General features: G+C 40.7%; 1 protein-coding gene across 1 annotated transcript in view; it reads left to right on the forward strand.

Annotated features, from left to right (window-relative positions):
- The window catches only part of NR3C2 (nuclear receptor subfamily 3 group C member 2), a 329,662-nt gene that overhangs the window by 246,263 nt on the left and 67,349 nt on the right, over positions 1–16,050 (forward strand). The window contains exons 5-6 of the mRNA XM_028125270.2: positions 7,133–7,483; positions 8,768–8,912. Of these exons, the coding sequence (XP_027981071.2) occupies positions 7,133–7,483; positions 8,768–8,912 (496 nt within the window). The remainder of the gene's footprint in view (positions 1–7,132; positions 7,484–8,767; positions 8,913–16,050) is intronic.

Here is a 16,050-nt window from a genome sequence, read left to right on the forward strand (position 1 = left end):
CTGTGCTCAAACATAGGCCAAGAAGGCAACTCTTGCAGCTGTTAAAGAATTAACTTTTTGACTGAGGGAGGGGCCTTTTGCTTGGCAGCCACAGCTATCATGGTCCTGTTTTTCTTATTTTAAGTATATTATAAAGCTAGATGGAAGTTTTTCCTCTCCTTTTTTTTCCCTTTTGCTAATTTGTTTGTGTTTTGTTTTACGTCCACAGATCTGTCGATCTTGAGCATAGCGTAGTTATTCCTAAAGAATGTGAAATCTACAAAGCAGATAAATAACATGTATTTCTTTCAGGAATGTTCATCTGATTTTAAAGATCTCACTCAGTCGCAATGGAGCTTAGGACCTTTATTTTTTATCAGAGGTAGTGAGTTCTTCCTCCCCAGTGAATACTATTTTTTATACAGACCGGTTTGAATTCTGCATCTTTTGGTACCTCCTTACATCAGAATGAAGGTGCCCTCACCTGAGCAAAAGCATAAAGCCTGGGACATCTGCTACAGCAGCAGCAGCCCCCAAGTACCCCAAAGTTGACCGTTCTGCCCAGGGAATGAGGAGACAGACTACCTGTGTATGGTACAGGTCGTAATATGCCTCCTACTGAAAAAACTAATCTCTTCAGTAGAGGCGACCTAATGGTAACCTTGCTGAACTTGTAGATGCCATTGGAGGGCCAGTCCCTTTTTCACCCCCCTTTGACCTCTTGATTTGATGTCACCTGCACATGTAATGGGGCTTCTCTCTTCTGTTTTTCCATTGTCATTACCACAGCTCAGCGCCTACCCCCTCTGCCACAGCCCCGTCAGTGCCTTGTGACCCTGTGCAAACCACCGTACCGTCTGTGTGATGGTGATGACAGCAGTACCAGCCTCACAAGGCACTTCTGAGGATTCAGTGAGATATTTTACAAGATGCCGTCCTAGCACTTAACAAAACAGATTCTCAGTGAGTGGCAGCTCTTTACTATCACGATTTCCCCACTAATACAGTTAGTTTAAGGGAGTCCCAGCCTGGCCAAACCTGGAAGACCTGCTGCGTCACCTTCAGAACTCTGGCCCAAGATGGAACCCTCTCCACACATAGCCTCCTTGTACGCACATTCTCGAGTCTGACTGGCATTAAAAGAAAAAAAGGGAGGGGAAAAAGATGTTGCTAAATGTAAGAGGAAAAAGTAGTATCTATATACCTACAGAAAAGTGCTCGCTTCAGCAGCACATATACTAAAATATATACCTACAGAAAATATAAATGCCATGAAAACAATCATACTGATCATCTGTCTAGCCCCAGAAGTACCTTGTAGGCAGAGGCTTGCGTTGCACCTTCTGACCTCCTGTCTCCAGCAGGGAAAGTAGCAGAATATGTCATTGGGGGTTATCTTCCAGAACCTTGTTACTATCTCTGCAAAATTAGTAGATCCTCTATTCTGGCTGCCTCAGATTCCCTTGAGTCTCTCTGATGAGATTTGGCTTCTGGTGTGAGGGACTCTCCTCTTAGAGGAGTCGGTGGGGCTTAACTTTGGGTGGATCCTGACCCAGGAAGGGGGCCTGGCCCACGTGGGTCTTCAGTGTAACCTGAATCACACCAGAAGCAAACCAGAGCATGGTGGGAATTAACGCAGAGGAATACGGGAAAACGTGACCTCCCATAGAAAGATAAAACAACTTCTCCCTCCCATCGTCTGACTCTCCCAAGTATCTTGTCAGTACCACTGACCCCACACTTACCATAGCCTGCTTTACAAACCTAATTACTTTCTTATGTATCGATCCAACTTCCTTCCCCAAGATTCTCATCTCTTGTCCAGACTCCAGTACTGTTATTCAACATTGCACTGCTCCCAGAACCAAGACACCTTCTACACAGTGGGTAGATACTGGTTATTGACTAAGTAGTAAAGAAACATGTTCTCCAATAGCAACAAAATTATATTTATTATAGATGTGAAGATATCTATGGATATTTGTACACACATTAAAATATAATATATGGATATCCACTAATTTGGAACATCTTTTTCCCCAGGTTTATTGAAGTTATGATTAACAAATAAAAGATTACATATATTTAACGTGTACTGTGTGGTACTGTGATATAAATAAACCTGTGTAATGATTACCACAAGCTACTATATCCATCACCTCATACAGTTACCATTGTGTGTGTGTGTGTGTGTGTGTGTGTGTGTGTGTGGAATGTCTTTTAAAGTGGTCAGAAGTTGGGTTTGAGTTTGCCTTGGCATGTTTTCTGTGTTACTAACATCAATAATGCCAGTTAATTTATTAAATTCTGTACATTACTGTGAGAATGTTTAGAGATACTTTTTAAAACACCCTGTTTTCAAGTTCTTTAACCACTCAAGGACTATTTACAAACAATTGAAATGCCACTTTTTTATTATCAGTTGAGAATCTACTCATTCATTCATAATACAGGGTGCCCCTGGATGCTTACCCCAGTTCCAGGGGTGTGTATTGTCTTGTGAACAACAGATGCTCTTTTTCCTGTTAGTACCAATGGGAGAGGTTTTGCCGTGAAACCAATTAAACTTGTAGAAAGATGACATTCCTTCCTTTGGTTTTACGACACAGAAATACTTGGTTGCCCCCCCCCCCCCCAGCTCTCTGAGTATGCCATTTCTGGGAAAGGCAAAAAGCAGTTATGCAAATAAAGAGGATGAGGAGGAGAGGAAAACATGAGCAGGGCAAGGGTGGCAGGAGAAATGGTCTGTTAAAAGAGGGTTGATAGGGTGGGTACTGTTACTGTCCTGTGGGTTCAATCCAGAAATTATATTTGGCCTGTGAACAGAAAACACATGTTTACATATAACCTGAGTGTATCCTCTCAGTATATTTACTGCTGAGACCTAATTTCAAGACATGGCATGGAGCATCTCCAAAATGACAGAATTCGGGGCGCCTGGGTGGCTCAGTCGGTTAAGCATCTGCCTTCGGCTCAGGTCATGATCCCAAGGTCCTGGGATCGAGCCCCTGCATCGGGCTCCCTGCTCTGCAGGAAGCCTGCTTCTCCCTCTCCCACTCCCCCTGCTTGTGTTCCCTCTCTCGCTGTGTCTCTCTCTGTCAAATAAAATCTTAAAATTAAATAAAATTAAATAAAATGACAGAATTCTCACTTTAAATTTTTCCAGTGAAACACTGTGATTGAAAAAAATCCCATACCAGGCTTTATTCTACTCCAGAAGAAGAAGAAAAGCTGTCCTAATTACCCATTTCTAGGACTAAAATATCTTTAACTGAACATACTTGATAAAGATCACGACGAAAGTACTATGAGAACCTAGTGTACCCCCTTATTTTACTATGAGATGCAAGAATGATAGAATTCCTAGCCAGCCATCATTCTACCCAACCAATAGTTTGTCAAAAAGGTATCTTACAGGTCCTATCAGCCTCAGAAGAGAGAGTAAACCAAAGGGGAAGTCTTGCCATGCTACGTTTACGGCCTTTGTGAAATCGTGAGAGCTCACTGGGAATTTTTCACACTTTTTAGAAGGTCCAGCCAGATGCTCCCTGCTTGCTTCTGCATATTGGTCATGATGGGAAGCAGGGCCTCCCCATTGCGCAGCTCCTGGGGGAGCAATTCATGGAGAATCTATAGAGTTCTGTCTCCCAGCAGTGCCAGGAAATAGTGGCTGCCAAGATGCTGTTAGTAATTAAGGACTTGGCAGCTGAGGGCAGCCAGTAAGCACATACTAGTTACTGTAACATCCAGGTAGAACAAGGGAAACTCCTTTAGGTTTAAGTGGGACTGGGACATGTTTGCAGTCACATTAATGCATACACACACACACACACACCCATGCACGTGCACACACCCACCCACAGCTTTTGCTGGCACTTAAGAAATGAAGTGTGGCTCTGGCCACCTGGGAGCATACGTTCCCAAGCCCAGTGCCCATTAACTCCATGTTAATTTAGTAAGGTGGTTAGTAGGCAGTGTTAAGACCCCAAATTTTTGTTCACTGATGCTTTGGATAATGGAAACATGGCTTATTAAGGATCTTTGGTAAAAGATGTTCCTGTGTAATTAGCAAACATCTTAATTATACGCTTGGACTTGAAGCTTGTGCTAATCTTAAAGTGCAAAAATGATGCGAATTAGGTAAAGAGAAAAGGATTAGAAGGGAAGCCGCAAAGCATAACTCCATTACTAGAGTATAATAATTTATACAAGTTTATTAAAATTTGAATTTGAAATAAATTCAATATTTATTGAGTACCCATAAGCATCATGGAAAGGATGTTAGAGGAACACATGAGACACTATTACCAACTTTTAGGAGCTTTCATTTTAGAATACAGCATGTATTAGAAAAGCAGCATAAAATTTTCAAGTGTTTTAGAAAGACTACTTTGAGTAATAAAACTGTAATTAATTATGTAACTCCCCATGCTTTTAGAAAAGATATTGGATGAGTACATGTGGCTGCAGAATCTGCACACTGAAAATATTACCCTGAGCTATTTAAATAAATGCAGAGTATTTATTACTCGATGTCAAGTGTGTCCCAAATACATCCACAAAATCACAGGGTCAAGTTAAATGTACCTGAAATACTAAACAATGTTGATAATCTGCTCACTAGGTTACAGGCTATAGGACATAGCCTTGTGGATAAGTGCTAGAGAAAGTGTTAAGCTCTCTTCTTCGTGATATTTCATGGCATTGACCTTAAATCAGCCAGGAGAATAAACACAGCATTATAGACCTAAGGCCGAAAACAAATAGGAGTTTTATAATTAATTGCAAGCAAGTATCACTTTTAATAAGAGTTGAAAATATAACCCTTGGCTATTTCTAGTCAATCAAATTATGGTTATCATCAGATATAGTTCTACAACGAATGAGGACATTTTAATGAACTGGAATATTTTAAATATTTTCAAAATTATGGAAAGAATGCAAGTACCATTGAAATATTATTTCAGATGTTAGTAATAATTTCCAGTGTGTTTTTATTTTTCTTACCCAGTTAGCCCTCTACAAGATAGGAGAGGGAAGCCTCATCATCTCCATTTTTCAGATGAATCAGTTGAGGCTTAGAGAAAAGTTCATGTGACACAGGCAGTTCCAGGTATCTGATTCCCCAAGTAATTACTGTAGGCTATTGGCGAGGCACCTGGCTGATTTCTTTTCTTGGCGGTCTCTCACTCATCCATTCCTCAGAAGCATCTGAGTTCCCCACTGTAAGCTCGGCACTCTTGGGCAGGACTCATTCGCAGCTTCCCGTTAGCATATGTGAATATGATACATTTGCTTTTCGTTGGAACAATTCCGAAAAATCAGATTTTTCTGCCACAAACCTTTTATTTAAGGAGGTAGTCTATAAAGAAATGAAATGATTTGAAATGACTGTTTTAAAATTGTTCTGCTAATTTTAAACTCCTTAAAGACAGGAATTACATCTTTTAAGCCCAGTTGCAATATTTAATGTTTGTGTGGCAAAGAGATCTGTTGTTGGCTAGTGCCTTGTCTTGTATCTAAATTGGTAAGTGTTTCTGTGATGAATGTTGTAAATATTAATGGCCACAATTGTAATCATGAATGATTGTTTTTTAACATCAAGTTAATTCGTGTGGCATATTTCTACTCTACATTAAATTTGTATTCTACAAATCCCATACATCTTAGAACTAAGTAGTAGGTGGCTGGTCCTTCAAGAATTTTGAAATAAAGTCTTCAGTAAAATTGGAAACCTTGCATTTGCAAATAAGTTATCACCATAGCTCGAAGTTCAGTTTGGCATTTCTAAGCTTTATTTCCTTTTTATCCATTCAGTCATCCATCCATCTTCCCAGTTGTCTGTCCATCTCCCCATCCACCCCATGCACCTGCTGTCCACCCCTCAGCCTTCCCATCTGCCTTCCAGTCTCCCTTCCACCTCCCCAGTCTTTCATTTCTCATTGTCTATTTTAAGAGCCCTTAAAGGAAATGAGAAAGAAAAGCAGTTGTTATTAAACGTAATACTGACCCTTTGGTTTTCATTAAAATTACCACATATTTATTGTCCAAAATGTGGCACTTCTAAGAGTAAACAGAGCGCTACTGGTAATCATGCTGGAAAAACCAGCATAAACTAGGACTGTTCTGGGCAAATCAGAACCTAAGGTCACTCGTACGTAATATGTTCTTCTAAAAATCTAAAGTGGAATTGCATTATAGTATTATTATATTTTTTTAGTTCTAGATTATATGATATGTGAATTGTTTATATTAAAAATACAGAGTGAGGCAGATTTTTAAAGATTTTATTTGTGTGTATTGGTGTAACTTAAACCTGATTTTTGGTAGCATTAATTCCTGTACATGTAGTAGTTAGCTCTCTAGTTTGAAATCATCTAGATATTTAATTTATTCCCTTTTGTTGCCTTGCTTTGGGGTTGATTGCTCTCCCATTAATTCAATGGACATCTACAAATCACTGTCTCCAGATATAGCATGTACCGAGGTGCCAGAGGGGCTCTAAACGAGGAGGGACACCCAATCTTTGTGTTTCAGCGGTTCACAGTGTAGCTGGGGGTGTAGGGCTAGCAGCATTTACAACAAATAACTGTGCATAAGCCAGCAATTGCACATGGACCAGAACAGGAAGAGTAAGTGGTAGAGAAGCACCAAGAAGAACTAGTAAAGGGGCCAGGGAGAGCTAATTCGAGGAAGCAGAGACAGCACTAGAATAATAAGACCCATTCTGGCACTTGTTGGCGACTTGTTGGTGGATAATAGTGGGAATTACTGGCTTCTGTAAGATTTAACCGAGGCATATGTAACTTATTAGCATATGAAGTAATTTTTCCTTCCTCTGAACTCCCAGCTCAATCATGTGTTAGCTCTGTGATTGTAGACAGATTTTTTAACCCTCTGGTCTGTTTCCTCATTATAAAATAAGAACCTTAATAGTACCTACCCATAAAATTGTTAAATTGGTTAATTGATATGAAATAGGACTGTGCCTGGTATTAGAAAAATACTGAAAAGGGACTGCTTCTGTTAGTATAGCAAGACATCTTTCAAAGAAAAGTAATCCGTTTCAGTCAGTGTTTAATTATACCTTACCTCATGTAATGTATCCCAAACATAATCTAAATTTACCCTTATTGTTTATAATGTTTTACAGCTCGAAAGTCAAAGAAGTTGGGCAAGTTAAAAGGTATTCACGAGGAACAGTCACAGCAGCAGCAACCCCCGCCCCCACCCCCGCCTCCCCAGAGCCCCGAGGAAGGGACGACGTACATCGCTCCCGCCAAAGAGCCCTCAGTCAACACAGCGCTGGTTCCTCAGCTCTCCACAATCTCACGAGCACTCACACCTTCCCCTGTTATGATCCTTGAAAACATCGAGCCTGAGATTGTGTATGCAGGCTACGACAACTCAAAACCAGACACAGCCGAAAACCTACTCTCGACTCTAAACCGCCTAGCAGGCAAACAGATGATCCAAGTCGTGAAGTGGGCAAAGGTACTTCCAGGTAGGACCGCCTCTCCTGTCACGGTCTGCATCCTGAACTAGAGAAGTCAGGGCAACAGATTTCCCCATCTCCAACAGTGCAGTTGGAATTAGCTTCCCATTAAATCCTCATACCAGATTTGTTTCATCAATATCAAATTAATTGAGTGTGTAAGGAAACTCTGTTCATGTGCTCATTTCTCCTGAGATGTTAGGGCTGCGGGTTCTATTGTTAATATACATTCCTTGTGTTGACGATTGAAAGGGGACATTTCAGACCCAAAATATTTATAAGGTAAAATACATTCTGTTTATGCGAGCACAAGGTGAGCCCTTTATCAGCAGCTTGTAACCAGGGCCAATCTAAGCACAGACAAGGAAACTAAGACCTGTCAAGTAAGTTGTATGAGACCCTGAAAGACTATTCTTTCTGAAAATATCATCTTACCTCCAGCACCCTTTAAATTGTCCTTGAAATTCCTTCTCTAGTCATTTTCTGTGCTCTAGAATTTTATTAAGAAGGCCCCTATTAATCTACAGAAGAATCACTTAGACTGGCTATCCCGTTGTCCCAGTTCATTAATCAAAGCAGTTTCTTGGATTATCTGTGGTCAGCCAGGGCCCTAAGAAAAGATTGGGGAAAGCTCCGATAGTTCTTTCTTTGAAGAGGAGCTTCCTCAGGTGAAGCTCTACAAATAGAAGAATACCATGATGCCCCTGGGAATACAGGGGGATGAGAAGAGGGATAAAAGAGGGGTTAACTTAGGCCCAGATGGGAAGCCTGGGGGAGAGGGCAGGACAGGTACCAAGGATGCTCATTCTACTTCACAACTTTGTTGGAGTCCGGTATTACCCCCAGAAGAAAGGAAACAAGGAATGATATTTTTTCAACCACCCCAAATTCATGAAAATTAAAATCTTCCACCATGATAGCAGATATGCAGGAGTTGACAGTTAATTACTAAAATATTCCTTATTTTAATGTTACTGGGAGTAGAATGAAGCAAGTTTTACAGGTTAATATAAATTCTTTCAGTCTAACCAACGGTTTTAGACCGTTATCCACAGTGAAACTGCCTGAACTCCCTGGTTTTATTTGTCCTGGCAGTTCACCCTCATTGAAAATTTGGGGTGAACTTAGAATGAAATGTTGAACAGGGCCATGGTGGGTGCTCCTGAAATGACTGTTGAACTAATTTGAGTCTGTTAGAGACAGGTGACTGTTTGGGGTTGCCTTAAGAAGCTTCTTCCTGGAATGTACTTAAATGCTAAGTGTATTTCTGTGATTAATTGTTCTGTTCTTCAGGATTTAGAAACTTGCCTCTTGAGGACCAAATTACCCTAATCCAGTATTCTTGGATGTGTCTATCATCATTTGCCTTGAGCTGGAGATCGTACAAACATACAAACAGCCAATTTCTCTATTTTGCGCCAGACCTAGTCTTTAATGAGTAAGTACCTATTAATTAGCCTTCATAAAATAAACTGCAGAGTTATTTGTTATGCTTTTTTTATGATTTCTAAACATAAATCATACGTATATTTGTGAAAGAATCCACTGACACTAGCTAGCATTTTTAAGAGGAAAAAATCCTATCATTTAAGAATTTAAAAATTACTTTTTGCAGAATTACCATGCACATGTCTGAGTATATATAAATCAGTGTATATAGTTCTCATATAATAGTATGTGGGAATTGTCCCAAAAGAAAGATGATCCAGTTGGCTCTAGAAACTTGACTGGTACAAAGCCACCATTAATAGAAAACAGTCTCTTTTGGTATCTGCTCCAGTTGAGAAGACTATCTAATTTCTAGGAAATGTGAATGTATGAAGTGCCAGTTTTTGCACGCATTCATGTAGTGGTTCTATGGTTAACAGTATACAGCTGCTCAGTGTTTCATGACACTCAAAATTACCCTTCTTTGCAATCATAAAAAAAGCCAAAATGTGGTAGTGAAATATCTTAGTTTTATGATACATTTTAAAAGATCAAAAGAATTGTAAGAGAGATTTCTTTGGCCATGAATTCCTTCCTACATTAAGTTTACACTTTTTGCATTCCACATTAGCACATGTCATGTATGTTCATTTCCAGCAGTGCTTCTTTGTCATCGTTGGGTCAAGAAACACCTAATATAAAAAAGGAACTTTTGAATTATGACAGTAACCACAGCCATATTCTAACAGATAGCTCTCTCGAGGTATGAAAATAGGGGTTTTCAGTAAGGAAGGAAGCAGATAAGAAATAGATCAGTGATAAAGGAAAGAAAAAGCAATGCAAGAGATGAGAAGTGGACACATAGTGCCAAGATACCTAAATGGTACCATAGCAGTTTCGCTACGAAGTCCAGTTCACCCCAATATGGTAGGTCACAAAGACCATTTTATTCCAGTATAAATTAGGAACATCAGTTGTTGGTTCTCAGGGTGACCCTTCTTTTGGCAATTAGTCAGAAAGAATAATTCTGCTGCATAATTTTTCACCAAAAGCGTGAAGTGAGGCCAAACAACTGACATGCGCATTTTCATTTACTTGTTTTCCTCATTAGTCAGCTGATACTATTAAATAGTAAGCCTGTTTTCAAGTATGGTCTATAAACCAAAAGGAAAACATGTTCCTTGTTTTAAAAGTGGGGGTTAACAAGAATCTCTATTCCATGCCATCCAGCATGTTTCCATTTGATTTTAACAGATTTAAATGATCCATTCAGTCTTCTTGAGGACATATATTAACTTTTCCCCATAAAATACATATAACATAAAAATTTTCCATTTGAGCCATTTGTAAGTGTATAGTTCAGTGGCATTAATTACATTCACATTGCTGTGCAACCATGCCCCCCCCTCCGTCTCCAGGACTTCTTCATTGTCCCAGACAAAAACTTTGAAGCCCTTAAACAAGAACTCCACAGTCTCCCCTCCCCCAAACACCTGATAACTTCTAGTCCATTTTGCCTCTTCTAGGTAATTCATATAAGTAGAGTCATACAATACTTATCCTTCCGTGTCTGGCTTATTTCACTGAAGCATAAGGTTTTCAAGGCTCGTCCTTATTGTACCATGTATCAGAATTTCATTTTATGGCTGAATGATATTCCAGTGTATGTACATAGGATTGATCCTCATTGTTTGCAGATTCTGTGTTTGTGAAATGACCTTCTGGCTACATTTATTTGTAACCTCAGAGTCAAGACTCACAACACTTCCACAGTCTTTCCCAGATGCGCCCAGAGCAGCAATAAATTTGCGTCACCCAATGTGTACATTTCAGCTGAGACTCTCTGCCTTTTTGTTTCAGCTTTCATACTGTGAACAAGTGGCCTTTTCATGGTCTATTTAGTACCACGTTTTTTGCATTTTTGTGCTTTTTGTTGGTGATTTCACCGTTTAAAATGACCTCTAAGCAGAGTGCTGAAGTGCTATCTAGTGTTCCTAAAGCAGGAAGTCTGACGTGCCTTAGGGAGAAAGACATAGGTCTTAGATGAGCTTCTTTCAGGCATGAGTTATAGTGCTGTCAGCTGTAAGTTCAATGCTAATGAATCAGCTATATATTTATTAATAAGGTGCCTTTAAACAGAAATATACATAAAACAGGATTATGTATAGATCAGTTGATGAAAGTGACCAGTGGATCTTAAGAACCTAACCCTGTATTCCCCTTAGGAGGAACAGTTCATTATTCACTGATTCAGTGTTTGCTGCAACTTTATAAAATATAACTACCTTATTTATTTTTACCAAGTAAAGAGCATTGACCACATTTTGTTTATTCATTCATCTGTCAGTAGACACTTGGGTTGTTTACACCTCTGGCTATTGTAAATAACGTTGCTGTAAACATTTGTATGTTAGTATCTGCTTGAGTCCTTGCTTTCATTTCTTTTTTGGTATATATCTAGGAGCATATTACAATTCTACAGTAAACTTTTGAGGAACCACCACACTGTTTTCCACAGCAGTTGTACTATTTTACATATTCCCACCAGCAATGTGACAATAGTTACAAGAGTTCCAATTTCACCACATCCTTGCTAATACTTATTTTCTGTTTTGGGCTTTTTTTTTTTTTTTTAAGATTATTTATTTGAGAGAGAGGGAGGGAGAGAGATGGGGGAGGGGCAGAGGGAGAAGAAGACGGAGACTCTCAAGCGGACTCCCCGCTGAGCACAGAGCTGGACACTGGGCTCCAGCCCAGCACCCTGAGATCTTGACCTGAGTCGAAATCAAGAGTTGGATGCTTAACCAACTGAGCCACCAAGGCGCCCCCTAGGGTTTTTTTTTTAATAGCTTTCCTAGTAGGTATAAAATGTTTGGGGATGGGATTTTTTTGTTTTGTTTTCAAATATATTTGATATATAATATTATATAAATTTAAGATATGTTGATTTGAGACATTTATATATAGTAATATGATCGCCATTGTAGCAGATGCTTAGCACTTCTGTCAAGTCCCGTAATTGTCATTCCTTTCTTTTGGTAAGAGTAATAGTTAAGATCTAGTCCATTAGCAAGGTTGATGATTGTAATAGTTTATACATTCACTATACTGTACATTAAGTCTGCACAACTTGTCTACTAGTTGCTAGTTTGTACGCTTGAAACACCATCTCTCCGTCCCCCTCCTTTCACCTCCCAGTAACTGCTATTATACTCCGTTTTTGCAAGTTAGCCTTTTTTAGGTTCCACATATGAGTGATATCATACAGCATTTGTCTTTCTATGACTTATCTCTTAGGAGTTGGGAAGTCCTTTCTCATTGTGGTTTTGGCTTGCATTTTCCTAATGGCTAATGATGTTGGGCCTCTGTTCGTGAGCTTATTGGCCATTTGTAGATCTTCTTTGGAGAAATGTCTGTTCAAGTCCTTTGATCATTTTTAATTGGATTGTTTGTCTTTTTGTTCTTGAGTTGTAGGAGTTCTTTATATACTCTGGATATTAAACCCTTATCAGAGATGTGGTTTGTATATTTTTCCCATTCTGTGGGTTGTCTTTTCACTCTTGATAGTATCCCTTGAGGCATTTAAAATTACAGGTTTTAATTTTAATGAAGTGCAGTTTATCTTTTTCTTTTGTTGCCTATGCTTTTGGTATACTCTATTAGTTTTTAATTGTATGCACATATCCAAGTATACAGGTTCTGAAAAAGGTACAAAATTGTAAGAATCCTTTTTAACAAATGAGATTTAGGGGAAAGCAACTTATATTTGAAGTCTAAATTAATGTAATTGAAAGGTTTGGGAAATAAATAAGAAACCAAAAATAAAAAAGGCCATATACACTTTGTGTACATTTGCCTATTATAAAAAATACTAATAGAGATGAAATGGAAACACAGAAATGGCTTTCTAATGTTTTAAATAGTTAAATGTTATGATATTATATAATTATTAGAATGAAAATTTTATCTCTGTTCTTAAAACTTTGACCTTAACCCCACCCTAGAGTTCTGTAGGTTTCTCTCAAGTAGAAACTAGAATAGGGCAGGGCTGTGTTTTTCAGAATTGAAAAAGGGGGGAACCTACTTCCAGAAAACATTTAGAAATGACATAAAGCCTTTTGATCAAATCACACCAACAAAAAGAGCTTGATCAGTAGCTCTATCACAGGGTGCTATCATAGACCCTCTATTTTTTTTTTAAGAGAAACTATTAAGAGAGGATGGCCTGCAACTAGAGTCTGAATGCATATGTCTGCTTCATCCTGCATTTATTGAAGGAATATTTGCTAGCTGTTGTCAATGTTCTGAACAGTGCCCAGCGGCAGGAAGGAACTCCGTGCATAGTTATGTAGTGATGGGACACGGAGAGAAATGCAAAGATGTTGAAAGGCAAAGTGGACAGGAATTGCTGGTGGTCAGATTCAGGTAGAGAATGGAGGGGAGGAAGAAATGGGTGTCTAGGATGACTTCCAGGCCTCTGCCTTAAGTGCCAGGTCAGATTTGGTGTCACTGCCCAGGAAAAGGGAGCAAGGGTAGAGGACCAGAGTTTGGAAGGGAAGAAGAAAGGAGGGTGTGAAGCCAGTTTTAAACCTAAGATTGAACTGCCTTTCAAATATTATTCAAGGGAAGATATTAAATAAGCAGTTTTTATACACACCCAAAGCGTAGAGAGAGGTCCCAGCTGAAGATACCAATGTTGGACTCGTGTTAGAGGTGGTAGTCAAAGGGCACAAGACAGGGGAGTGCGGGTCACAGGTCCTAAGGAAAGAGAGGGCTTCCAGAAAGAAAGTATAGCTATCAGCATTAAACGCCACGTGAGCCCAGTGAGCGGTGAACCGAGAGCTGGAAGCACGCCTCCCCGCTTGCTGGCCAGCGCCTTGCACATTCTTGTCTGCTGAGCGTGTCCCTGTACTTTCCTTCAGCCAGTACCTGTACTTGCATAGCCTTCCACCAAGGGAGGGAAGGAATTGGGATTTTGTGCAAGGAAGTAACATACTTCCTTCAGCTGAGGGGAGATCAACTCTCACGGGACCCTCCCTTGCCTCCCGCTCACCCTCCGCCGGCTCAGGCCGCCTCACACCTGCATCGGCAGCTCGCTCCTAAGCATCCATAGCCCTGCTTTGGTTCCCTGGTACCTCCCCGTTGAAATCACAAGCTCTGTCATCATCAGCTTTTAATTTCCAGCACCTGGCACGGTGTCCAGGGCAAAGTAGGAACTCTGTAAATATTTGCCGAATAAGTGAATTATTGAACAAATGAACCAAACAATCCATTAATTAGTCTAGAAGATGCTTTCTACGTTATCATTGCTGATTATGAGGATGACATCTATGATAAAGAAGTGTGATAGGGGATGCAGTTTTCATGCCAGAAGCTTTGCTGTATTTAAAACCGTGAGCAAAACTTCAATAGTTGATCCTTTGTGTTTGCCTTCTCCTGTGAAACAGATCTGAAAGCTCCCAAAGATCTTATCCTTAACGCTGTGTACTGGCTTTATTGGAGTTGGAGGAAAGGTGGGGAGCAGAGAATAATTAAGGAAAACATTCTTTCCCATCTTTTTTTATTAAACATTGGGGTGAAGATATGAGTTAATACTTTAAATTAGCATAGAACTTTTCTTATTATAAATGTGAAACTTTTCAAACATGTATTAAATGATTCTTCAATTGTACCTTGAAACAGCTTATCATATATTGCTACAGATCGCTGCAAGTATTCAATTTTCTTATCAATTCAGTACACATATTAAAACTCCCATTTAAGCCTGTAATGAAATTTCTTCCAATTTTTTTTTTAAATTTCTGAAAGGCAGGTTCAGTGTTACCACTCTCTTTTAAGTCCTGGCCAGTATTTTAGAAGTAAAAGTATATTTAAAAGCATGTTTATGTTGTCTCAAGTGGTAGCCCAACAAAAAATGGTTTTGAATGATCTTTCACTGAAGATAATTTGTGGTTCCTGAACCTTTATTTTATTTATTTATTTTTCTGGTTCAGAGACGGTAGGAGCAAGAGTTTAAGCCTCGGTGCCACTTTCTGAGCCCCTCTGAGTGAGCGCTCTGAGTGTGTCTGCCTCGGACTTGGACTCGTTAACCTCAGCTCCATAGTGACCCCCCCCCCGCCCACCGCCATTGGCTGTGTGACGGCAGCACCAGACTCGGTATCAGTCATTTCCTGGTTCATGGAGTGCTGCCTGTCCCTGTTGTGTCCCCAGTGGGGGGACCACTGTGCTGCCATTGTCCAGTAGTCCTTGATGAGGGGCCCTCCCTGGGTCACAGTGCCGTTTAAGGATCCTCTGCACCCAAGCAAGGTCCAAAAGCTCTAGTAGGCCTGGCTCATAGGCTGTGTCTTCCAAGGCCGTGTCACTTGTTGTTCCAGCTGGGAGCAGGGTGTCCCCAGGAAGGCCAGGAGCGCACGGAGCTGGGCCACGGCAGGCCTCCCCCACGCCTCCCAGGGCAGCATGGTTGGTATTCCTGAGGTGACTTCTGTGCCTGGGCCCTCGCTCCAGCAGGGTAAGAGCCAGCGATGGGTGGGGGACAGGGGTTCTGATGAGAGGAGCCACGGAAGCAGGATGAGCCTGGGTCACCTTCCCCTTCACTGGCTTCATGTACTTTTCCTGCTCTATCCCCAGCGGCTCTTCCCCTCTTCTCTTCCCTTTCTGTGGCTTCCAAACAGGATCTCTTACTTCCCCTGTGCTCACTGGGACACCGTTCTGAGTAGTGTCCAATATCTGACCTCCACCCTTTCCCGCTCCCTTCCCTCCTCCTCCTTCCTCCCTCTCCTCCTCCTTCTGTCTCTCCCTCTGTGTCTTACACACACACACACACACACACACACACACACACACACACACACACACTCCCCACTCCCGTCTTCTGAGATTTCCTGTTTTTTTCTTCTGGATCAGTATGAAGACATAAACTGAAAGAACAAAAAGTCGCCCTTCTGTGCCTTCTCTTTCCATTGGCCCCTATGGAAACGAGGTCCTGTCCTACTAGCTAGAGGGCCAGAGTCTCAACAGACTGGGGTGTGGCCATTCTGAGTGTTGGACAGGAGCCCCAGCTCCCCCTTTAGAGGGTGCCTGTGTTGCCCTTCTTCCCATGGTTCCCCCTCGCTGGCCGCTCTTTGCATCTGGCCCTCTTCGCTCATGCC

This window comes from Eumetopias jubatus, unplaced genomic scaffold (genome assembly GCF_037043125.1).
Source record: "Eumetopias jubatus isolate StellerSeaLion01/CBP00866 unplaced genomic scaffold, mEumJub1_p1.0 scaffold_2, whole genome shotgun sequence".
In the NCBI taxonomy this organism is placed as follows: Eukaryota; Metazoa; Chordata; class Mammalia; order Carnivora; family Otariidae; genus Eumetopias; species Eumetopias jubatus.